The sequence below is a fragment of the Rousettus aegyptiacus genome, unplaced genomic scaffold (genome assembly GCF_014176215.1).
Source record: "Rousettus aegyptiacus isolate mRouAeg1 unplaced genomic scaffold, mRouAeg1.p scaffold_m13_p_3, whole genome shotgun sequence".
NCBI classification, from domain to species: Eukaryota; Metazoa; Chordata; class Mammalia; order Chiroptera; family Pteropodidae; genus Rousettus; species Rousettus aegyptiacus.
The window spans coordinates 39,752,871-39,779,107 of NW_023416306.1; the positions used below are offsets into that span (position 1 = coordinate 39,752,871).

Consider the following 26,237-nt stretch of genomic DNA (forward strand, 5'->3'; position numbering starts at 1 on the left):
AAAACATTAAAGTTTATTAATGCTAATATAAGTACTTTGTGTTTTATCTTAAGCCTCTCAGAGAGTTGAACATGTGTGGGAATTTCAGAATAGAGAAAATTTGTGATCATTCCTGTGTTTATTGCTGACTCTCTTCTGAGTTTTAGATGAACACACAAAGGAAAAATACTGATTGCAGAAACTCACTTGCATTTCTGATAGTGTAAGTTTTCTCTGTCCCTTACCTAATAATGAGAAAAATGGTGTAAAAAAAAAAGTCAATTTTGGCAACATTTTTTTGCATGTGCGTGGATGAAAATTAATGGTAATCAACAATAAATGCAGTTTTAGACTGCACCTGTGTTCCACTTCCCTAATATTTATTTTAACAATAAACATTTAGCTTGAGAGTTCTAATATGAGCAAGAGGTTTATCTCATTTCTGAAGAGCAATTACTGGGATGGAAAGAGTGTCTATTTCAGAGTAATCAGTTGAGAGTCATCTGTAAGTTTATTTACCGAGTCCCTTCATTAGACGAGCAATTGCTCTACATCATTAAAAAGAAAGACAGGAAAAAGAAGTGGTTGTTTGAAATACTGTTCTTGGTCTTCTGCTTTCGCTAGAAGCACAATTACTGTTAATTTTGTTTTCTTGGGATAGGTTTCTTGCTAGAGATCCCAATTAGCCCTTCATATTCAGCTATAGCAAAGGTGTTTGAGTCACTTTTAGTGTCACATTTTCCCTGACAAATTACATTTTCTAGGTAAAAAAAATTTTTTTACTTAATATGTAGCATTCAAATATTGTAATAGATATAACCTTTGTTTTAGAGGATAGATCGTTTTTGTTTAAGAGAAAAAAATTAAGTCAATAATTATGGCATTTAGTTGTGAGTTTATTCATAAGAAAATGGTAGGATTTTTAAAACTTAGGCTAATTTTTGGAAAACATTTTAAGGAGAAAAAAATTATCACGTTAGTTTTCACTTAAGCTTTATTAGGCCAGAATTCGATAGAATTTAGGTTTCGTGTTTAAGCTGTTTTCCATCAGAAGTTAATAGAGATTTATCCACATTATACCTAAAAAGTCTAATAGACAGGTTTTTTGCTACCTACTTGACTTCTTGCTTGGATATTGTGTAGGTATTATATGTGTGTGTGTGTGTGTGTATGTGTGTGTGTGTGTGTGTATTTTATATATATATATATATATATATATATATATATATATATATATATATTTGGCTGGTTTGAAATAGTCAGTGTTCCTTCCAAAGTCTTAACATAACCTCATTATTGTTGGAACTAGCTAATTTCAATAGAGTAAAGGAGTTTAAAATTCCAAAATAGAATTTCTATTGACCATAGACAAAATCTGTAATAATCAAAACTTGAAGAAATTATTTGTGTTCCTTTTTCCCCCCAACTAGGAGCATTTATTATTTATCTATCATTGTGAGGAGAAGCTCTCATTCTAGGACATTCCCTTGGGTTGAGCAGAAATCTTCGAAGGGGAAAGGATGTTTTTGAATTTTTATCAGGTAGTTTGGAGCTTATTTCTGTTGAAATTGGGGGAGCATTCTCTCAGTTCTATTTATCATCCCAGTCTGGTTTTGCTGGTCCTTAAAATGAAGCCTATTCATTGACATAATCCCATCTCCCTTTTCCTTAAATATCCCTTTCTGATGCTCCCCTTTCATTCCTGAGAATAGGTAGAACAGGTAGAATTTATCATAAATGGCTCTTCTCCTGCTTCTCTACGGGACCTGCCTTCTTCCTTGATAGGACAGGCTCTGGTGCCTGGAGCTTCTTTGTGAAAAATTATTTCAGCTGAAGGTGAAGAGCAGCAAGGAACGTAGTCACTCTTGCCACACACAGTTTCCAGAAATGGTACCTTCTTGATAAATAGGGAGTTGATACAATTATTGTTAAAACAATCAAGACAGTAGAATAACTGAGAGCTAGAATCTGAGGCAGTAGAAATGGCGGTCAAAAGGTAATGTTTGTTGCCTGAGTTCCTTTTCCTATGTAAGAAGCCAGCTAAGTTTCTGATCTGTACTCTCAGTGCTAGAACTAGAAATGAAAGTGAAAACAAATTTTCTTTTTTTCCTCCCATCGCCCACCTGGCTTTTCTTCTACCTGCCCATTCTGAGATGGAATAGGGACAGAAATCAAATCCTATAGTTCCTGTTTCACCCTTAAGTTTTTGCCGTGCTTTCTATCTTTAGTTATGCCACTTCTGTGGTGGTGCCTTAGTCATTCTCAGTTATATGATTTCTATGGTAAGAGAAATGGAAGCAGGTAAGGAATGAGGGCTTCCTGCCCTAGGCTGTAATTTGGGGGATGTCCTCCAATTTCATAGTGGCTAGCTCAGAAAAATATTCAGGCTGAGACAGTAGTAAACGGTTCAAGTTCCCATGAACTTTGTAGAAAAAAATGAGGTAAATAGGAACTCAGAGGCCTGGGGCTCTGGCTAGCAGGAAGCCAGGGTCCCCACACGGTGTACACTGGCTTCTGAACTTCTGCTACTGCCCAGAGCCCACCAGCTGATGCAATTCAAGCAGCTGCTCAAGGGTGGGGGACATTAAGCGCACATGCCCTAAGATGTAGGTCATGAGCCGGCCTTGGGTGTGTGTGGTGGGAGTGTCAGCTGCCAGAAGTATACGGAGCATAGTAATGCCCTAGGAATGCTGTTTTTAAAAGACAGGGTGGGGACAGGGTCACCACTACAGTCTGGGGAATGCATCTGCCACTTCAGCAGTGACAACTGCAAGTGAAGGACTCATATCTGCAGTGAGTATTGTTCAATATGTGGTCTTCTATAGAAGAAAAGTTGTGGGTGACCTAAACGTCAATTTATACTCTGTGGTATGTGGCATAGAGAAAAGAAAATACATTCAAAACCCTAAATAAACAACCACTTTAGAGTTTACAGAGGAGGTGGGGTTTTTAAAAAGAAAGATAACACTGCAGCATGTGTGCAGAATAATCATCTTGATTAGAAATTGGAGGAATATATTCTTCCTGATTTCTCTTATAGGAAGAAGGTCATATGTTTCAATAAAAAGCAACTTTAAAGTGAATGCCTTTCAAAGGACCGCTGTGGTAAGGACTAGTAATGATGGAGATGCTGGCGGAGCAGTTTCATTTGGGGAGCTGAGCTCATCCTGATCACAGACCATGGGATCAGCTCCCTCCTCATAAGTGAGAACTGGTACACTTGAGACTGCGCCTCTTGCCAGAGCATCCTGAGCAGGAAACTCAGGAATCCAAAGCACTTCTGTAAATGTGGCGCTCCGCCCCCCAGGAGCTGATGAGAAAATAGCCCTTGATTGCTTTAGTCCTGGAGTTAACTCCATTTCTCACTGCAGAAGCTTTTAGACCAGGAGCTGTGATTACCCCAGCCTCAGGGCCTGTGGAGAAGACCCAGACTTTTTCAGTGCAAATCTCATAGACTGGATTGGTCTGCCTTGAAGGTAAAGAATTGATTGCTACCATTCAGACAGCATTTTGGACTTGGAGGGTGTGATCAGGTGAGCAAGGACACCTGGAGAATATTTGGAGACTATTTTATGTTAACTGGGTTAAAAGGCAACAGTTTTGGTGTTTGTTTCTATATAACATTTATTTGGGCAGATGGTAATATTGTTTGGGGTTTGGCATACTAGTCTGGGGAGCTCTTGTAAGCAATGGTGTCTTGGTGATGGAGGCATCACTCTTCCCTTACATCCGCTCCTCCCTGTAGTGCTAACTGAGCAGAGAAAAGGAAGACAGAGGAATACCTAGTTCTGGGTGAATGCTGCAAAAGGGGAAAGAACATCTGGGGACCAGAGAAGTAAACTGCACGGTGTCGCCTTGGTCGTTGATTCTTTTTGAATCTTGGTATTTATAGGAGAGTCATGGAGTTTGGTGTCTACTTTGAAAAAGAAGCTGGGGAGAGTCAGGGCTGATATGTTCAGAAGGCATCTCTCATATGGACTTTGATATGACTGGGTCCCTCTGGGTTTCGGCAGTATGCAGCCTGCACAATCATACATGGCTGCCCTGCCATGGGTCCCAGAGTAGCCCACTCAAAATCTCTGGCAGTATCCCAGATCCATTTCTATTGGAGCCCTATGGCTTTCAGGCTTTGGTTTCCAGGGAAAGGTAATCTTTCTTTTAAAGAACTCTTGGAAGGTTAATTTGGTATTAGATTGCTCAGAAAAATCAAATCTATGAAGGCTTGGTTAGAAAAACTTGTTGAAATTGGTAATCTTGCCAGTCTCCAAGTCAATCTGAATGGCGTTTTTTACTTTGAGGAGAGGATCAGGGTAGTGGATGGTTTGAGCACCATGGGTCACCAGATGAGGGATTTTTTTATGCCTAAAAAGTTATTTCTTATTTTGCATAACTTGTACTTGCCCTCCTCATATGTTAACCAAATAGCAAAGCCACTGTTAATGTCATAGATCAGATGGAAATTCTCTACACTCTTGTCAATGCTGATGACATCCACCAGGGCAGGCTGTATCAATTCAGACCTTGCCATGAATCTTGATGAACTGCTGCATGCATATCTTCTTTACTTCATTTCCTGTCATGGCAGATTTAAGTCTGTTCCTTATAAAATGATGAGGGAAAGACATTCTCTCAGCTTGTGTGGACCAGTCGATAGAAGGGGAACAAACACATCAGTCAGTTTATCCAGCATCTAATGTTTCATATGCTTCTTAGCCATGACTGTTCTAAGCATAAAACAAGCAAGGTGTTTTTAGAATGAAAGATACTGTAAAACAAGAATCTTGCATGAAGACTGGACTCCACCCACAGCAAAGCTGCAGTAATGACCATGGGCCAGTAAAATAAGATCCCTAAGAACAGCCCGAGAGTGAGGGGACTTTCAATTATTTGAAAGGTTTATATGGAAGGGTTTCCACTCATAGGAATCATTTCCCTTCAGGTGGAAGGACAGGACTTTTAGGATGAGCGGCTTTTTTTTTTTTTTTTAAGAAGCACATCAAGTCAATAAGGTTCAACTGCATTGCTGTGAAAAATTATCAGTTAATTAAAGGTTGCAAAAGAGCTATGTGCCTGCTTGCCTCTTGCTCTCTAAAATGGAAAAAAAAAGGAAAAAGGAATTGCCTAAATTCATCCCGCACGTTGAAGCATTTTGCTCATCTTCGCACTCTTCACACACAGATTCTCTAGCAAGTGACCTAGCAACTGGCCAAACTGGCACCTGGCTCTGGGAAGACAGAAGAGTCACAGCAGGTGGACAGATCAGCTGCTCCCTGCTGTGGGTATGTCTAAGAGGACACACTCTGGCTGTTCCCCTGGGAGACAGTGTCCCTGGGCCCCTCTCCAGGGAGGCAAAGGGGCAAGTCTCCCTCTATCCTCCCAGCCCCCATTCTCTGCTTCTTAAAACACCTGTCTTCCTACTCGCCCTTAGCAGCCTGGTTTGGTTTGCATGCAGCATTTGCTGTCTGAAATACTGGATAGGATTTTTTCACCCTTTGGTGGCTACAATAGAAACAGACTGAGAGCCACTGCCTTTTGGAGGGCTGGATTCTTTCTGGAAAAGGTGAGCGGTATTTCCACTAATCCCTGTGGATTAATGCAAGCCTAAACTTTGATTCAGGTTTTATGTTTTAAGTATCTACCAAGATCATAGGGAGAAATATTTGTTTGTTTGTTTTTAGATTGTGGACAATTTGAAAGCCTAGTCTTGGGAAATATATAAAAGTCGCAGAACAGATAAATAAGAGAGAGAGTATTATCGCGTAGCTGAATATTTCTTCTATTATTTCATTGCGAATTTGCTTTGTAATATCCTAATAGAACCCTGCATGAATCAAAAGTAATTTCAATGGATCTGTAATTGTGTCCTTGCCACTTGGCTGATAGCTCTGGACTGTGGCCTGAAGTGCCATCATCACCCTTGGCTCAAGCCTTCAGAAAAATTCCAGACATAAACTCATAGTGGTGGATGCAGATCAAAATGCCATTCCAGAACTGGCTTTTAAGACATTTTGAAAAATTCATTAGCCCTCCAAAGCAGTAGGTCGTTCTGAGCCTTATGGAGGACAAAATGTACCTCTCACTTCTTTGGAATTATTACATGCCAAAATAGCCTTCTGACCAAGCATGACATCGCTGTGAAAACCAATTCACACACAAAGAGTTTCATAAGCTAGCATTTATGTAGACTGCTTTGATGAATCTCACAGACATGGAGCCATACTTATTACTACTGGCTCCTTTGTTGGACTCTAGCTCTCAGCAAGATTTATATTCAGCCACCCTAATCACTATGTTACACTGGACAGACCCTGACCTGTCACTTCAGGGAACAGGCATCAGGATCCACGTATTTAGACACAGCATTCTATAGCCATTGTCTTTTATTAGTGATTTCTTGCTGTGAAACTTATTTTAATCACAGACCTTTATGTTGAAACTATTTCAGAAGGATAAATTTTTAACATTGAAACCGATGACTCTAGACTTTGTCTATTTCCACCTCTGGTATTATGGTTTAGACTTCATTTATTTACAGCATAATAAGTAAACATTAGAGCAAATTTGTGAAATAAAGGAAAGATGAAAATTGCATTGCAAACAATAAAAAAAAAAAACTAAAAATAAAAATTACCCACTTTCATCAAAGCATGACCATTGGCAATATTGTGGTAAGTAGTTTTCTTAGTCTTTCTTTCCTGTGCGTAGGATTAAAATAAGGATATTCACATATCTAGATATCTTTATTTTCATTTTACTTAATATTATTTATTAAGTACTATTGCTTAGTATTCCAAATCAATATTTTAAATAAGAGCATATAATTTAATAATGAAGATATGCTATGGTTAAACATTTTGATTAACCCTTCCTCTTTTGCTATTGTTAATTGCACTATAACAACATCTTTGTACCTAAAACATTTTATCCTGCTTAGGATTATGTCCTTAAAATAGCTTTTCGAATATGTAATTATTGTAGCAAAAGATATAAATATTCTTAGGTATGATAAATCCTTTCAAATCGATTTCTGAATGAAATCCATTAAATTTGAAGATTCAGCAAGGTTCAGAAGGGTTATCTTATCCCATAGAACATTGTGGCAGAGCCAAGAATAGATTTCAGGTCTCCTGTCAAATATGAGAGGCTGTACAGTATAGTGAGGAGAGTACAATGCTAATTTTTATATTATTTTATTATTTTTTTAATTTTTAATTTTTATTTATTTTTATTTTTTAGGTGAGGCAACCCTTGGTGGACCTCACAGATTGCAAAGACCTTGTCAGTTTACAATCCCTTACTTTTTTTTTTTTATTTTTTATGTATACTGTACCCAGTCTTCCTAGGTGGTCTCCCATCCAAGTTCTAACCAGGCTTGACCCTGCTTAGCTTCACGAGATCAGACTGGATCAGGCTTGTTCCGGATAGCATGGCTGTGGACCAATGCTAATTTTTAAAATATGGTTTTGAGCAAGTAATCTGAAGCTGCCTTGCTGCTAAATTAAAACAATCATAATACAATCTGTGCCACACCAGTTACAGCTGTTATTTGAGACCAGGAGGAAGTATCTGACTACAGAAGCCACTTCCCTTTTTTCTTTTCACTTCCTCTTTCAATTATTTCAAAAGGATTGAGCCTTACGGAACAATCAGGCAGTTGCTATTATACTTGGCATGGTAATTCAAGTCATACTATTGTACTTCATGCTGCTCCCACCCATGTGATCTCATTTTCTCAACCTTGGACAGAACACATTATTATATCTAAGTTACAGATGAAAGAACAAGACCAGAGAGGTGAAACTCAGCCTTCCCCAAGGACACACAGCCTATAAATGGCAGAGCTGGCCATAGAATCTGTGTTTTCTGATTCCCAAGCCTTTGCTTCCAACAGTATCTATAACAACAAAAATTGGTTCACATTCTCAAAGGATAGTTCAAAGGTTTCATTGAGAGTTTGGTGGTTTGGATTCATCTCCATAAAAGAATATGGCTGACTGAAAATACAGAACACTTTTCCAAGAGGAAAATGTTCAATGATGAAATGCATTCATGTTGAAGCCATGTTGCAGGAAACACACAGGAGAGCAAGCCCATGGAGCTTTAGAATTTCGTGTGATAGACTCTGATGAACAGTTTGCAAGTACAAGATTAATGAATGTGTCATTGGTGGAAACATGCTCAGCTCCACAGGCACTGGAGAACAAGTGTCTCCTGTGACTGGAAAGAGGCTCCTAAGAGGCAGGTCTCTGTAGGGCCTGTGGGCTTCATCCCACATACTCATAATGGGGACAACAGGTGACTGGACATCGCTTATGTTGACTTCAGCTGAGAGCTCTATGTAATGAAAGGAAGGAAGTTTAATTGCCTGTAACACAAGCTTTTTCCTTGCTATGGATGAGGTATAATTCTGTGAAATACTCTTCTCTCTCTCTCTCTCTCTCTCTCTCTCTCTCTCTCTCTCTCTCTCTCTCTCTCTCTCTCTTTCTCTCTCCCCTGTCTCTACCAATTCCATCTCCACTATTTCTCCATTTGAGTCATATTCATTAACAGGCAAAAAAACCTATATGCATACCTATATTGATGCAATGGGGAGTAATTTTAGTTTAGTGCAATTTAATGTAGTATAAGCTAGATTTTTCTCTTTCAAATAGATTCGCACTGAGAAACATATATCTCTGGACCAACATTTCTTATAGCCACAGCCTGACAGAGGCTACATGATTGCTAAATTCAATATGCACAAAGATGAAGGTGCATCAGACAGATTGGCCTATGGGTTGAGGTTCTGGGTTGCCTTTATTTTCCAAAGTACTGTAAGAGTTTGACTGATGACACTGGTAAAAAAAGTCAAACACACACAGAACTGAGAGGACACTTAGGGAGCTGGAGCTCAATGTTAGCCTGGTCTTGAAATTCTGTATTAATGAAAATTTTAGGTTTATAGATACCAGTTGTCCTGAAAGCCTAATATGATATTTTAAAGAGAATTCTATTGTCTACAGATGGTTTGTATATAATTCGATACTTTCTTTACAGTTGGGGAGCTTTAATGAGGCCGAGGGAAATACACTTGGGATGATATTTTCTGGTAAGGTTTGAGATGGGAGAGGAAATCACTGAGTCTGAGAGACTTAGTTGTGTGGTTGTTAAATCATGCACATCTGCAAAATAATTAGCATGTGGAGGGGCAGGAGGTTTTCGAAGGAAATCCTTTTGTACCACAACTCCTAGCTATCCAACCCCTGTCTGAATATGCTTCTGCTCTTTATTTTTTTATTTTATTTTTTCAGACGAGGCAACCCTTGGTTGATCTCATGGATTGCAAAGACTTTGTCAGCTTACAATCCCTTATTTTTTTATTTTTTATGCCTATGGCAACTGGTCTTCCTAAGTTGTCTCCCATCCAAGTACTAACCAGGCCCGACCCTGGTTAGCTTCTGAGATCATACAGGATTGGGCTCGCTCAGGGTAGCATGGTCGTACACTGCTTCTGCTCTTTAAAAGACGTGGAGCAGAGAACACGGAGGGCCAGATGGGAACATTCTCGTTAAGCCTGTGTCTTGCCATGACCCTAGCAATGTCCTATGCTTGGCTTTTTCCCTGCTCCTGCTTCCTCGGAACATCTCTATTCTGCTTCTTACCCCTGGCACTTACCTATCATCAAAACTTGCTCTTGCCCAGCAACCAATGGAGTTACCACCTATTAATATTTACTCTACAGTTTATACATGTTATTTCATTTGGCCTTCATAGCAATCCTCAGATATATGGGGTAAAACGAGGCTCAGAGAGGTCAAGTGACTTGCTCAAGGGCACATAGCTAATGGATGTTAGAGCTAAATTTCTAGTATGCTCTACCTGAGAGTCTTAAAGTATGTTTTTCCATTTCGACACATCTCTTGGGCATAATACACTTAACTTCAGAAGGAGTGACCTTTATAGCAATGCTCCTTAAACTTTCATGTGCATAGAAGTCATCCAGAGGCCCTATTAAAATGCAGATTCTGATTCACTGTGGTTTGGGATAGGACCTGGGATACTGCACTTCTAACAAGCTCTCGGGTAATGCTGATGCTGCCAACCCAGATCACAATTTGAGTCATGAGAGTCCACAGCATCGAGTTGCTGAGAGGCAGAGGCCACCATGCATGGCCTATTTAAAGGAGGCTGCCCCCAGCTGAAGTGGGCTGTTTCTCCTGGAGGAGGTGTTGCCTTACCACACTTTCCTACTAGCAGCCTTGTAATTCAACATACAATGTGGAGATGCCTGTTGAGACCGTGCTGCTCTCTCCTAGGGTGTTAAAAATTTGATGCAAAGGAAGAAATCTTTAGTGGTTATATTTCAGGTGAGAGAAGAATTGTTTAGGAGCAAAGAAGAATCACTTTGCTGTCACACCACAAATTACTCATGAGGCAGAGCCTGCACACAGTACATGTTTCTAATATGTGTTGCTGTTAAAATTATTTAATATCTCTTATGCTTTGCCCATACAAAATATGGGCCCACAAACATGTTAATGAGCTTTAAGGAGTGAGTGGGAAGAAAGAGCTGAAGGAAGTGGCAGTGTCTTAAGAAATGCAGAGCTCTTAACCAGGTCCTTTGCATTAGCCCAGGAAGAAAGCACACCTATGGTCTCGAGGACTTGCTTCGGGAAACAAAATGTTTGAATCAAAGTATTTTTTTTCTCTTATAAACAAAACCATTTACAGTCTCTTCACCACTGTTTGGTCTCTTTCTTTATCAAAATTATTTTTAGTTTTTCTTGTCTTTATTTGATATGGCCTTTCTGACAGTCCTTTGGCATCTGAATGCTTATTTGCTTTAGGTGGCCTTGTCCCCTTTCCTTGCTGTTAGTAGTGCATGTTTATATGTGACGCTTTGTTATGGATGGTGTTCCTTTATTATTTATGCCTTTTCTCTGTTGATGGCTTTTGCTTAGTCACTCTCCTTCTCTCCTAAGTGTTCTTTGTTCACACTCTATTTCCTTCGGCCCCATAGCTCTTTCCAATTCCTTTTCCATTAACACAGAATTCTGTTTCTCTTAACATGGTGGGGAGCCCAGAGTGGCTTTGGAATCTCATGCAGTTTGGGGATGATAGTAGACATCTTTGGGTTTTTAGGAATCATTTTAGATACTGCTCTGCATTACTCAGCTTTAACTAGACTATGTTCTGTTAGCAAAAATCCCCAATGTCAGTGGCTTTCGACAGCAAAGACATATTTCTTACTCATGTTATGAATTGCTGTGGCTTCAAGTACTTTCTTCATTCTGGATGCAGGCTAAAGAAGCAATAACTCTATGAATTAGACTGCTCTCAGGCAAAAGAAAAGTAACAGAGCAGGTAAAGTCTACCGTTTGTTCTTAGAGCTTCTGCTCAGAACTGGAATAAGCCACTTCCAGTTGTATTTCATCAGCCAAAACAAGTCACATGGCCAAGCCCATTGTTAGTAGAGCAGGAAGTACTCTCCTCCCACAGGTGTGTACTACAAGTTACATGGCATTGCACAAGGAGCTATTGTTTTCCTTCTATAGGAAGGAAAGTTAAGAATTGGAAATAGTATTGTAGTGTACTGTGTAGTCTAAAGCTAGAACTTATTCTGACATAGGACAGAGCCACACTTATATTCTACTAATGGTCATATCAATGGGCAAATATTCACCAAATAAAAACTTTGGTTAAGAAACCTGAGATTTTTTTTGGCAGTTTTTGACATTATTAATCAATAAAAGTCTCTACTAGCTATTTATCATCTCTTATGTCTGCAGATGAAGCATGGATGGGGGCGTTTCCATGGCATGTTTGGGATAACTTTAGGCTGCATCTGGATCCCAAGATAGGGATGTGGGAAGCTGGGTTAACGACTTTAGATCACCAGAGAAGCGTTTATGGAACAAGACTGCCTGGGAAAATCCTTGAAGTTCTCTGCACCTTAGTTTCTTCATGTATAAATTGAGAAAACCAATAAATGCCCCTCTGTAGGGGGTCTTGAGGCTTAGACTGTAGATATAAAGCTCTTAGAACTGTTTTTGATATATAATAAAAATATTTGAGTGTTTGCTTTCATGATAATGATGATGAAGATGATGATAATGATGATCATTTCTACCACTTAAGTATTTGAACCCTGAAAAGCATATCGAGGATTCTAAAACCATCAAATTTAGAGCTGATTGATAATGAGACTAGTGTTTCCAAGTTTGATATTTGCTTATAAACACATAAAATCAAAATTAACCCAGAAAGTAGGAGCTTAAATTCTTGGACTTTTGATAAGACTAACAATAATTTCACATAGAGAAATTAATCTCTAGGTCGAGTGTTCATGCTCTCTAGTCATTGTATGGAGTGAAAGTCCTTTAAAAGTTGTTACATAAAGTCCTTGGTTCATTTGGTGACTATAGTGCACTTGGGGCTTTTGTGGGTGGGGATAGCTGCATGGTTTGCTGAGAAATTCCAGACAAGGACGAAGAGGAGAGGAACAGGACTTTTGTTCAGAAGTCAATAGCTTAGCCTAGGGTACTGGTTCTGGGGGAAATGGGTAGAGATATGCAGATTAGTGCTGTGTCAGGAGTTTACTGGGGAACATAATGAGGCTTCCAGCCTGGATGCTTGCTTTTGTCCCATCAACTCAGCCTGAGCAGCCCCAAGGTGAAAGGAAATGAAGAAAGGTCATAGAATCAGAATGTCAAGTTCAGTGACTTCTCAACTATGTAGATGTTTCTTAACCACTTTGGGCCTCAGTTTACTCATAAATGTTATATTATTTAATATTTATCCAGCCATGGTCATGTATGAAAGCATTGTATATATTCTTTAAACATTTGCTAAATGATTTTATTTGCACCGCAACCCTATTTGGTGGTTATGATTTACTCATTTTTCAGGTAGAGAGATGAATAACTTGTCTGCCCTAACATAGGCAGAAATGAATGGAGCCAGGTTTTGAACTCAACCAGTCTAGCTCCCAAGGCTACCTTCATATCTACCATGCATACTTTGCTGCCTCTTGGTACAGTCAGCTCTTTACCTGGGGTTGCTGCTGTGAAGATTAAGTCTGTTCATCTCTTCTAAATCCTAGTCTGCTACCTGTCATGTAATAAGAAGGTGCTCAATAAATATTAAGAGTTATTACCCTTTTCTCTTCTCTTCTGCTCTTTCCTTTCAGCTGTCCTGGGAGACTGCGGGAACCAGAATTAGTGGGGCGGGAGATATTTAGCCCAATTTTCTGTGGGTAAAGCTTCTCATAACTCTTAAATTTACCTTGCACTTTAAAGTCCGCTTCCATCCCATTTACTGAATGAAGCTCTCTTCCACTGTTCTGGCCTTTACTATACCAGGCTGGAGGGTGTGATGTCATCTTATAGAGAAAGACACAAATTCAAATGAACGATGGCACAGTTTGATGTTCCTTCCAACACATCATCATATCCATATATGAAAACTCTTTATTCAAGTAACATGTGAATGATCTTTACATGTTTTGGGCATATCTATCTTTAAAAAGTTACTTTATTTATTTATTTATTTATTTAGTTAGTTAGTTAGTTAGTTAGTTATCCTTTACTCGACATGATGTCAAAATGGAGACCTCCTCTCTCCTTCCCTTGGGATAAATAACCACTAAGCCAAAAGGTGCGTTACAAACAGAGCAGCCACCATGAAGACCTAAATTCATGACAAACATCTTCAATAATTGTTTCCTTAAACTTGCCTTCTCCTACTGGTGACTTGGTTCCAACATGTCCCTGTGACTAGTGCATGTTCCAGAGGAAGAATTTTGTCGTGGAAAAAGAAATGACTATGGGGAATAACAAGACCTGGATTTTAGTGCTTTCGCTTCCATGTGGAACCGGCATGACCTTGGCGAATCTCTGATCCTTTCCGAGCTTCTGTTTCTTCAGTTGTAAAATGAGAAGCTGGGGTTTGTTCAACTGTTACCAGCCAGGGGCGCTAATACTTTACGATCTCCCAAGACAGAGATCCATTTTAATATTTCAAAACTAATAATGCTGCTGAATGGTAGATAACATTATGTTAAGTGAAAGAAGCCAGTGACGAAAGGTCACATATTGTGTGATTGCATACCCAAAACAGGTAAATCAGTAGTGACAGATTGTAGGATGCTGGTTGCCAGGGACTAGGGAACAAGGGTGGACAGTAGGAAGTGACTGCTTAATGTATGTGGGGTTTCCTTTTAGGGTGATGAAGATGTTGGGAACTAGACAGTCTCCAACATTATGAATGTACTAAATGCCCCTGAATTGTTCACTTTAAAATGATTAATTTTATGTTATGTCAATTTCACTTCAATTAAAAGCCCCAAATATATACATAATCATATGTATAAATACTTATACACACGCGTGTGCATAGCGTTCTTCCCTTCCTATTGATATAGTGTTTTTCAATTTTTTTGGTTTTAAGACAACTTCATGCGCTTAAAAATAATTGAGGATAAAAAAAATTATTGAGGATGATAAAAGCTTCTATTTACTGTTTTATCTGTCAATATTTATGATAATAGAAATCAAAATGGAAAACATTAAAAATGTATTAGTTCATTAAAAACATAAACCAATTACATGTTAACAAAATAACATTTTATTAAAAATAATATTTTCCAAAACAAAAATATTTAGTGAGAAGCAACTTATCAGCTCACAACTCAAATAATTGCATAATTCCTTTTCCTATGGACAACCTTCAGTCTTCAGAATGCAACAGAAATGATTTATGTATACTTCCCATTTTGTCATTGTTAAAAAGATGTTTCTTCTCAAGGTTCGAGATTTACTTAATGTTATTTTACTGTTTCATCAAGGTCATCCTTAAGTGACCGTTTTTCCATGGTCATGGCTGTGAAGAATATAATACTGACTGGTCTCGCTTTTGCCACTGCCTTGATTCTCACTAAGACCCTGCCAGTCTGACCCACCATTGCTTTTGTACCATCAGTGTAAAATGTCTGCACAATGAAAAGGGCGAATAGTGTCTTCTAATTTTCATGAAAATAGGTTTGACTTCACGGCCCCTCCTGAGAGTTTCCCAGATATCCCCGGGGCTCTGAAAACCACACATGAAGGGTGAATTCCTCAAAGTTAAGTACAAGACTCGCGAATTACGAGTACTTAAAACATGTATGGATTTTTAAAATGTTAGACCACTTACTTTCTTAAAAGACTAAATAGTCTTTATAGTGGAAATGAAAAACAGGACCTTGCTTCAATCGAATTTTGAATCCTTCTCTCTGATATACTCTTACCTCAGGTATTTTCTGGACCCTTTGCTCAGAATGTTTTTCTTCCATTTGTGTGATAATTCACTCACTTACCTCCTTTGAGGCCTTACTTAGGTGTCAGCTCAAGGAACCTTCTTCGGCCACCTTATCTAAAATACCGCCCCTCCTCCAACACACAGGCTCAGAAACATACACACGCACATGCACACGCACACACACGCACACACACACACACTGCCTATGCACTACACACAAACAGATTTGGAACAAACTAAGTATCCGAGAGGCCTTGTGACATAAACATGTTAAACTCAATGTTTTCCAAACTTTTTACTAGTGTTCTTTGGAACATGCTCTGGGAGATGCTTTCCTATGTTTCAGCATCATTGTGAAGGTCAATTGGGATTTAAAAAACAAACAAACGCTAACGATTCTCTTATATTCTGGAGAGCTATACCAACATAAGATATTATCATTAGCTTATCTAAGTGGAAAATAAAAAATATTTCATTTTGTAATTCTTGATTTTGTGTGCTGGTAAAACATTTTGGTGATACAGAAGACTGAAACAGAAGTCTCTCTGTATTCATATATTTAAAAATATATACTTTAAAACAAGAGTAATTCCTTGTAATTCAGATTGCTTTGAGATGGACGGGTGGGGGTTAACTAGGGCAAGTAGTTAGACTTTTATAATTTTGGAAGAGAGTTTGAGGAATACTCTAATTCCAGTGGTACCTGTCACTCAGAGTCACCCAGTGGCCCATTAAACCCGGAGGAATGAATCCTCTGCTTCAGTCTTTACACATGGTAAAGAGAGAAAGTCTCTATAGACAATTACTCCTGATAAGAAATTCTTACTATGTGCCTTCTAGCTTTGCTAAAGTGGGTGGTCTATCCTACACCTCCTGGTAAATAGTCAATAGAATGTTGCTGCGGGGATTCAGAAATCTATGGATCTGGGGCTACTTCTAGTCCTCTCTAAGTAACTTTTCATTATGCAGCTGGAAGCCCAACACAATTGTGGATGAGAAAACCCAAGCCAAGGGGGCAGTCGCTTCTTCATGAGAACACTGTGTTTCATCTTGCTCAGAACACCCTGCCTTCCTCCGAAGAATTCCCCGCTTCAAATCTCTTACATAACCATGGGCTTTAAGAGTGGACATTATTCCACGGCCCTTCCCTTTCTCTTTTTCTCCTCTTTGACAGACTTTAAAGAGGAAATTTGGTTCTCTAACCAGCTGCCCTGTTCTCAAGGTCGGTCTTTATTTTTGTGCTCAGAGTCATCAATGACTTACATCTCCAGTGACCTCAAGGACCATCTGATTGACCACAGAGCTGACCTTTCCTTTCAAAAACACCATTTCTGATAAGTCAGCAGGCCCTGCAGAGTCTTGCTTATGCAGCTATTGATCCACAAACCCGCCTTGTTAAACAGATTGAGCTGCCCCAGAATCTGTCAATAAAATCACCACTGGTGAACCCACACTTCCTGCTAAGTCCAGACCCCACTAAGGGTCACAGGATATCTTCGTACTACACTTAAGTAAATTGTACTTTCTGTCTTGAGCAAGTGTATCCCCCCGGCAAATATTCTTTCATAGTCACAGTGGTTGAAAATGATATAAAAGATAGCAGTTGTCTATCCCTAAAAAACTGTTTAATTGTGCATTATTTATAACCCAGAGAAAAGTTTCCTTCTTCAAATAGCAGATTATTTATTGTCCATTTTTGATTACCGCATTCTAATGTCTTGATTTTTTAAAGCATTAATCAAACAAATTCAGGAGAAAGTCAACAGCTGAGGAAAATCTCTCTGGGGCAGTATGATTAGAGGTCACCTCAAAGTCTTGAGTGGGGCAGTGCCTGAAATTCCACCATTAGAAAGTCATTCCTTCAATTTTTTTAAAATGAAAAATGCATAGGTCCTCTTTTAAAATGCAAACCCCCCTGGGATCCCTCTCTCACATCCATATTCTTTTGTAGACTCATTCTAGAGCATTAAAGCTGAAAGGAATCAATGATCATCTGGTCTAACCTTCTTTTGTTAGCGATGAAGAATCCGAAGCTGAGAAGGCAGGAGTGTCTAGAGTAAGATCTCACAGCTAGTTAGTGGAAGAGTAAGATCACTACCCTGTGTCTCCTGCCTCTTTACCTAGAAACTTTATGTATCCTATGGTGTCCTTAGGAGATAACTTTCCTTCAAATGTGTCAACCTGTATTAAAGTTTATGCCTAAAAATATTTCATGTAATGCAGTTCGACTAGCATTTCTCTAGAGTCACTGCAATTTTAAAGGTGGCAAGTATTGGGATAATTATATATAAACTTCCTCTTGGGTTAAGTCATTTACAAGATCCAATGGTTATTTTAAAATTAGTGCATCAAGTGACGTTTGGGTAGCATTAATATTAGAAACAGAAGAATTAGAATGATGGACAGGCCCTGCAGATCTATTTATCAATTTTACCGCAGATAGTGGAATGGTCTTGGGTCTCACCCCCACCCGACACCACCAAATGTAATTGGTGTGTCTGTGCATGAGGAAAGGAGCCCGGGTATCACAGAAAGAGGGGATAAATTGAAGGAGAGAAATTTTAAAAGACAGTTATTTATGTAAGTGTGTCTGTGGAATCAGCATCTCACATCACCTGCTGCAGGAAAGGCCTGAAAAGTCCAAGGGAAGTTAGCCTCAGAAAGGGCAGCGATATGGCCAGCAGGAGCCCCGTACCCAGTCTCTCTGGCAGTGTGGGTCATGGACATGGAGTGCTCTTGTATTCCTAAGCGGAAAAAGCTATTCCTCGCCTTTGCAGGAATATTTTTGACAGTTGTCTGTGATTCACTGCAGTCAAATTCAAAGATATTTTCAGCTCTGAGTACCAATTGTATTTTTTAATTTCTATTTCGCCATTAAAATAGTTTTCTTCTAAAACCCAAGACAACCCCTCTGTGTCTGGATGAATCATTCCTCTTGAAATGGGTTTCACAAGCAGACGTGTGGAAGCGATTTCATCTACCTCATGGGAAATAAGAATTTCTATTATTAATATGTCATAGAGCCATGATTCTTAGATTTTGATGTGCATCACATCGCCTTGGAGTTTAGTGAAAACACAGGCACCTGGACCCCGCTTCAGATCTACCTGGTAACAGTATAGCAGGATGGCCCTTGGGCTGTGTGTTTTCAAAAGTTCCTCATGCTCCTCCTGCACCTGCTCTATAATTTTGTTGTTCTTCCGTTTGAGACACACCAGAAGGATGTAGGAAAGAACAATGGCTTAAGTGTTTGGAGAGCCTCTGTGCCCAAGTTCCTCATTCATTTATTTATAAACATTTATTGAGCACCTATTTACTATGTACACAGAAAGGTGCTAGGTTTGGGGCTAACCAGGATGATTCAAACACAAGTCCTGCCCTGAAGCTGCTCACAATTTAGGACAAGTAGCTCTGATGATGTCTATTTACAATTCAGATATCTTTGGTGCTAGAGAGTACTGCAGGTAGTGTGGGCAGGGTGGTCAAGAGAGGGTTAATAGGAAAGGAATGTTTGAGCAGTTTTGAAAGAAGAGTCACTGTTTTCCAGCAGATGGGGGAGGGGAAAAGGGAATTCTAATGAGAACTGCCAGTGCCTAGGTTTGGGGATTAAGGCGGGTGAGTTAACAACATTTCAGGTCCCTTTCTGTGGCTGAATCACAGTAAGGAGTGCGTAGGAGGAGGAAAGCCTGGGGAAAGGGTTCACTGGCCTAAGAAAAATAGATTCACACACACACACACACACACACACACACACACACACACGATAGTAGGGGGTTATTGACAAGAAAGCAGATTGTGTGCATGGGAAATTAGTGTTTTAAAATTGGTTACTGGAATTTTGGTGTTAATTTATTATTAATTAACATTGTCCCCATACGCTACAGAAGAGGTCTGTGGCCCTTAGGAACAGGCCGCACAGCAGGAGGTGAGCTGTGGGCAGGGAGGGAAGCTTCATCTGTATTCCCCCTGCTAGCATCACCGTCTCAGCTCCACCTCAGATCATCAGGCATCAGATTTTCATAGGAGCACCGGTCCCTGGTGCCCGAAAGGCTGGGGACCTCTGCACTATAGTACTCCCCCTGGCCCCTCTTTCTGATCTCATCTAGGGATTCTTAATACACTCTGTCAGCTGCAGGCTCCTTCTCCTTTTGTCCTTATTGTCATCTTTTATGTTTCTCTCATGCTCTATATCTAAAACATTGCTTGCGCCTACAGTTCCAACATTACTCCTATGACGTTTAAACCATCTTATTAGAATTTATATGTCTATTTCCTTTAAATGTTAATTTTAAGTTAAGCACCAATGCCAAATGAAGCTCCAGTAATGAGATGGAAAATGCTGACTGTCTTTTAACAATTAGACTGACCTAGGAATGTGACAGATTTTTAAAAAGTTGTTGTTTCTTTTTAATGTCAGGAAAACTTAATAAAGCTCTCTCTAGATTTTTAACCTAATGGCCATCAGAGTTAATGTTGTAAATTGCTTATTTTGTGTTAGCTTCACGTCCTTTGCCCATTGGTAACAATATAAATAATACTTGGCACTGGTTCAAGTCTTTACACTTTCCAACGTCCTTCTGTGTGCACTTTTAAAATGTTTTGTTTTTGTTTTTGTTTTTGTTTTTACCAGGAATCTTGTGACTCTCATAGGATGTGATTATTATTATTTTCCCAAAGTAACAGGTGAGAAGAATGAGACCTCGCCTGATTAATAATTTTCTGTAGTGATTACATTTTGATGTTTAATGTGAGTAGTATTCCATGTAGTTCAGGGGGCAGTTGGCTTTCCTTCCAATTACAACTTTAAATAATGCCATGACCAAAGCAGAGGCGCTGGTGTTGCCCTTTGATATTCATAATTAAGATAGCCTTTATTTGTACTAATAATTCAGTATTACATCTCCCTAATAGATGTACTGAGCAAGCACCACGGTGACAAGATAAGTTGCCCTGTTTTGTTCCATATGTCTGTGTTCTAACTATTCCATAGTTTTAATTGGTTCCCTGCAGAATAACATTTACAAGCATATGGTATGGAAAATGCTGACTGCTTTTGTTATCATATATTTTAGTACTTGTGGTGGCCCTGGTTCACTTAGCCTTTAAATGTGATTATGAGGTGATTTAATGCACTTTATGGTATACTTTTTCTTAACCTGCCTACTGAGTGTTAAATGCCATCAATATGGCATACCCAGTAGCCGGTTCACATTTGGGTAGAAAACTAATTCACCAAAGCTTTCATCATGGGTTTGTGCTGCAAGATGCTTCTCCCTCCTCGCCTCGTGTGCAGTTGTCAGAGGCACTATGAGGCTGCCTGCAATTACGCTTCAGAGCAGGATGCACTGTTTGGAGCCTGAACGAGCCAAGAGGCACAATAGAGCTCTCTGGCACCTTGTTTGGGAGATTTACCAGTGATTCCTTGAAAAGAGATTACAGAAGTGAAATTGGACTCATGGACTGAAGAGGGGACCAGCTGTATTTTTGAATATTATAGCTACTTTGGTTCTTGGGTGGTTTCCTCAGGGAGTGCTTTAGCGCAGTGCAGCTAAATTATTAATATTTCTCAGACTTCACAAGGATTTCTTCTTTTTTTAACCTTTGTATTGTGAAAAATTTCAAACACCTATAAAAATGGGAAAAATTGTATAGTGACTCCCCAGTAGAGGTATGATTTAGTTTTCTAGGGCAACTAAACCAAAATACCGAAAAAATAAGTGGCTTAAGCACAGAATTTATTGTCTCACAGTTCTGGAGGCTAGGAGACTGAGACCTAGGTGTTCACAGGCTCACACACCCTATGAAGGCTCTAGGGTAGGATCTGTTCCAGGCCTCTCTTATAACCTCTGGTAGTCCGAGGGGTTTCTTGGCTTGTAGGTGTCCTCCTCCTTATATCTTCATATCATCTTCCCTCGTGTGTGTGCCCCTATGTCCAAATTTCCCCTTTTTACAAGGGCACAGTTGTATTGGATTAGGGCCCACCCTAACAACCTCATCCCAACCCAGCTAATTAGATCTGCCACAACCCCATTTCCAGATAAGGTTATATTCTGAGGTGCTGTAGGTTAGAATCCCAACCTAGGAATTTTGAGGGCACACAACTTAACCTATAACACTTATCTTCAAAAATTATTAATGTTTTGCCAATGTTTCCACACCGTACATGTACACATGTAAATTTTTAGTTCCTGAGGTATTTTAAAGACAATCACAGACATCATGCCATTCTTCAGTATTCATCTCTGACCAAAAACGAGTGTGTGTGTGTGTGTGTGTGTGTGTGTGTGTGTGTGTGTGCGTGCATGCGCGCGTGCTTTATAACCACTGTGTTCAACAGTTTTGCACTTAAGGAGAAACAGTAGAGGCTCCTGCTACTTCTCAGTCTGAGAAGCTCTTGCCTTTCTTCCCTAGAAGAAAGACAAAAGTCACCTCCTCTATGAAGGAAGCTTCCTTAGGGCCATTAATGCTCCTGTCCACTATGCCCTCATGCTGTTTTTCAGTGACCCGTAGCATAGGAATAATCACACTGTTTTTGTAGTAGGGCGAAGTAGAAATAAAAACACTCTTTTTTTGCACCTCATTGCCCTGTTCCCTCCCCTGTTCTCTAGAAGAGGCTTTTCTAAAAGCCTACAGAGGCACAAGGAGCTCAGAGAGGGAGGGCTGAGAGAAGGCTTTGGAATGTACTTATAAGGAGGCCTTGATGGTGGAACTGGCTGATGCTTCACTCTCAGTGGGCATTGCTGAAAGGGAAGCTCAGCTCGCCAAAGTACAACTCTTCCAGTTGGCAAGGACTCTGGTCCATATGGCATGATGTCTATTGTTCCTGAGTGGGGGCAGACAACAGAGGTCTTCTAAATAGCATGCAATTGTCTCTGCTAATCTGTATAAATGTTTATTATTTTCATTTTCTACAATGGCATTACCTATAGTGTAATTTTTTTTTGAAATTATCATAATAATCCATAGTTGCCCCATTTGTCCCAAGATAATCTAGGGTTGACCATAATAATATTTTAAACATGTATGAAATGGCCTAAGAGGTAGAGTGAAGTAGGGCTGAGCAGAGCCTTGGAGGAACAGGATTACCAAAAACACTTCACCGCTGCGGGGTCCCCTGGAGGGGAAGTGGTCAAATGAAAGGCTTTGTGATCCCAGTCTTGGGACAGTTACCTCAGACAGACTGTATGAACCAGACTTCTTAACTTGGGGATAGTAAAAGGTCTCCTGTCCAAAATTCTGAGAGCCCTGTGAAATGATGCCAGGATCAGACAAAGCATGTAATCTACAGCAGCAGCTCTGCAGTTGCTCTGGAGGCATCATTCACCTCGTATGCATGTGAATGATGCTCCTTAGAGCACAATCACGTGAAATGTGAATGGTGCCCTCTGGAGTCGTGCGTCGCTGAGGTACTCTCTGCCGTCACTGTTGCTGTTAACTGGTTGCCGCCACTGGGTTTCCCTCTTTAGTTAGCTGAGATTTGCCAACTAAGCGAGTGGGAAGAGAGGACCACTGTTCCATAATGGTCCCACATTCTCTCTCGAATTTCTTTTCTTGTTCCCACCTCATACTTTGCTACCAACACCTTCTTACCACCACATCCAGGAATTTAACCATCAAGGATTTTTTTTTTTTTTGGCATCCTTTCCCTCCTTTCTGTTCTAAGATTCTGAATATCTCAAGATAAGAGTAAATGAAAAAGTCACTTCTCCTCACATACATACACAAACTGTTGGAGAGTCTTGCTCTCTGTTTTTCTTTTGATGAAAATTTATATTAAATATTATCTAAGGGCTCTTAACTGCTATATGCTTCTGCAACAGAAATTAACCACCAACAACAATAGACTTGGGGGGCGTACCATAGGGTAAGACTTTCATCTATTCATGAAGATAAGTGATACTTAATCAGTTCAAGATCACTGCTTAGATATTGTTACCCTTTTGGGTCTTCAAACCATAGGTTCACTTCTCTGATTTTTGTTCAGCGAGTAATTAAACAAGTCTTTCTAAAGACACTGTTTCTGCAGCGGTAACTGCAAAGGCTTCACATCTATACCTTAGGCAGTATGTCATAAAGTAGAAGAGTTCCAAATATTTGGAGTTTTCAGAGCAGACACCACGTATTAATAAATTAACCTGTAATATTCTGGTGGCTTTTGGAAATCTGCAAAGGAAATTACTCAGAAAGAACACTCTCTTAAGGAAAATAAAATGGTAAGAAAATTCGAGTTGTTAATTAAAAGCTTTACATAGTTCATCACTAAACATAGCCATAAGCCCAACATGAGCAAAGGTTAATTTTACAAGATGAGTGAAAAAAATTTAAAGCTGATGTCATTTGTTTTACAGATGTTTACTATGGTGAAAGATACTGGTGGTTTAATGACTTTTTATTATGTATTGTTAAGATTTCCATATTTTTAAACCTTTCTCACTTGTCAGTCTTTTGATATGTATTGTTTAATTGAAAGTCCAATATAATACCTGTTTAAAAATCAAAATAACAAAATCTTCCTTTAATATAACAGCTTTCTTTTTTTTATGTAACTCATTGATTGAAAACATCAAGGCAGAAAAATTTGTTTAAATATTTTGTATTAAAGTACTTCTCAATAATCTATTCAGTTGATTATGCATCTTAAAGTGACAAAAATAGAACTCACATTGATGTACTGAAAAATTTCCATATTGAAGGGCTATGTTTGGAGATTGCTGGCAATTCTCTCAACAGAAGAAATCAGACAAAGGGAAAATGTCTGGGCAATTGAAAAATAGGTTATTTACTGCTTAGAACCATAAAATCATATTCTGAGGTGGTTGGAAGGATCTGATGCTTAGAAGACTTGAAAGTTTTCATTGGGAAAGCTTGTTCTTATCAGAGTGTGGTATTAACTCAACGTTAACATCTTATGCTTTGAAAATATCAGTGGAGTCATACAGAATTTATATATGTATATAATATTTCTATATCTATCTTCATCCATATCTATATCTTATTGCACTATTCTATGCCACGAGACATATTTTAATAAAATTTATTTAATATCTTACTAATGTGTGCCAGGTACTTTTTAGTTTGAAAAGAGTTTCCTATTTTACAAAATATTGAGAGAGAGAGAGAGAGAGAGAGAGAGAAAGGGTCACCCAGAAGGTGAGAGTTCTTCTGTCACTGAAAAACACACAGTGTAATAAATAATGGCATCATTAAAAACTGTCATCTTTGCAAAGTACAGTAATTGCTCTGCACATCCCTTGTACATTTCCCTGTGAACCTGCATAAGTGCATCTTGCTGGAAACACATCTTCTCCTTCTGCCCGCTGTCAGCCACTTATCTGTTCATTACTGTCATGTCTGAGCAGATTTCAGACATGCCAGGTGTGTGGTGTCACCTGCCTGACGTCCATTCCAAATACAGACATTTATGTGTGTGAGTATTAAAGCAATAGATCTTCCTATGACAACAAAAAGCTGACTGAAGAAAAGTAAAGCTTCTGGGGAAAGTCTTCCGAGAGCATCTTGGCTTGTTCATGGGGCGAGAAGACCTGACTAATTAGCTCCAACTCTTCCAATCTGAGGGAGGAGAAATAATTAAAGTATCCGGAGCAACCTGTGCCACATAGCAGCTGGCTTTGGTAGGGGCGCCACTTTAAGAGGACCTGATCAGAGAGAAGGCTCATGAAAACAAGTTCTGGAAACTTAGTGTGGAGTGGCAGAAGCCTTTTTTTTTTCCCCCATAAAGACTGATTAAAGAAAATCTAAATTATTTATGAATCACAAATTTTCCAATAAAAATGAAATGATTTCAACTGAAAAGAAAGTAAATTATTTCAACTTATAACAATTTAAAGATGAGAAAAATAGCAAAAGAAATGAGGACTATGTAATTATTAAAATATTAATCTTCGGGGCAAATTTGAGAAGTAGTAACAAAGGCACAGCTTTCTAATCTTTTTTTTTCTGAATAATATTATATTTTGAAGCTCTGTAGATGGAGTGTTGTCCACCCCTGGACACAAATCCTTTGTCCCAGAGATGTTACCGTAAGCTGCTCCAGCAGGGAGTGTGTAAATGACCTGCATGGGTGGACTTCCATCTAGGAAAGAATTTCCTTGGCAGGTATTAATCCTCTAGTGCAACTCTTGGGGAGAAAAGGTGGCTAAACTAAGGGGATTTTAGTTTCTAAAATTTTACATAAGGGTTAGTAACGTCATATCCTCTTTATTCCCATGTGCACACTCATTCGAGAAATTGTTCGTATTGATGGACACAGTAAGCTAGACCAGACCTAGAGAGTATTGTGTGGACATCAACTAAGCAACCCACTAGTATGTGTATGCACAAAGATGAACACCTTATTTTTCTATATTGTTAGGAGAAAGCATTGAAAATGTGTTTGGAAGGATAGACAGAGGTAAATTGAGGAAGTTCAAGGGCATCGTATATTTTGTTATTTGGGGTCTTTTTCTCAGTTCTTCACTTGAATTTAGCCAAAAGGCCAAGAAACATTTTTTCTCAGTTCTTTATAAAAGTTACTATAAAAGTTTTTAAGAAACATTTAGTACATGTCACATATGTACGGAGTCATCCTAAGTTTTCCCATGATATATTGATAAGAACCTCCCCCCACCCACCATCTTTACCCACTTCTGTGAATGCATTTTTTTTTTTTTGCCCCCAGAGATGTGGAAAGTGAAAAATGGAGAGCTCTAGTGTATCATGAGTGAAATCACAATTTGGGGCTATTTCTCCACCTTTCGTAAATTGACTTTGATTTATTGCAGCCAGGATAAACAGGCACACAAGAACATAGGAATAACACGGGGCCATCAAGATGAAGAGGGAAAAAGAAGCAAAACCACAAAAGTAAAGCAAAGCGAAAGCTTCTCATTCTTTATTTTCCTCCAGTATTTTTTCTGATAGTAATCAACCTGACAGCCTCTGGAAGCATCATTGATTTAGCCCTAAATTCTAGTTTCACTAAG

The 26,237-nt window shown here is 39.1% G+C and overlaps 1 protein-coding gene and 1 pseudogene across 4 annotated transcripts in view; one reads left to right on the plus strand and one right to left on the minus strand.

Moving 5' to 3' along the window:
• The window catches only part of PRUNE2 (prune homolog 2 with BCH domain), a 209,472-nt gene that overhangs the window by 1,352 nt on the left and 181,883 nt on the right, over positions 1-26,237 (plus strand). For 3 of the 4 annotated variants that reach the window (XM_036238787.1, XM_036238784.1, XM_036238786.1), the window contains exon 1: positions 5,003-5,258. The exons of the other annotated variant lie outside the window; for it this stretch is intronic. In XM_036238787.1, coding sequence (XP_036094680.1) covers positions 5,073-5,258 — 186 coding nt within the window. In that variant the 5' untranslated portion in view covers positions 5,003-5,072. Of the gene's footprint in view, positions 1-5,002; positions 5,259-26,237 lie in introns of those variants that run through there. 4 annotated transcript variants of the gene reach the window in all.
• Positions 3,769-4,939, minus strand: LOC118615008 (annotated as a pseudogene).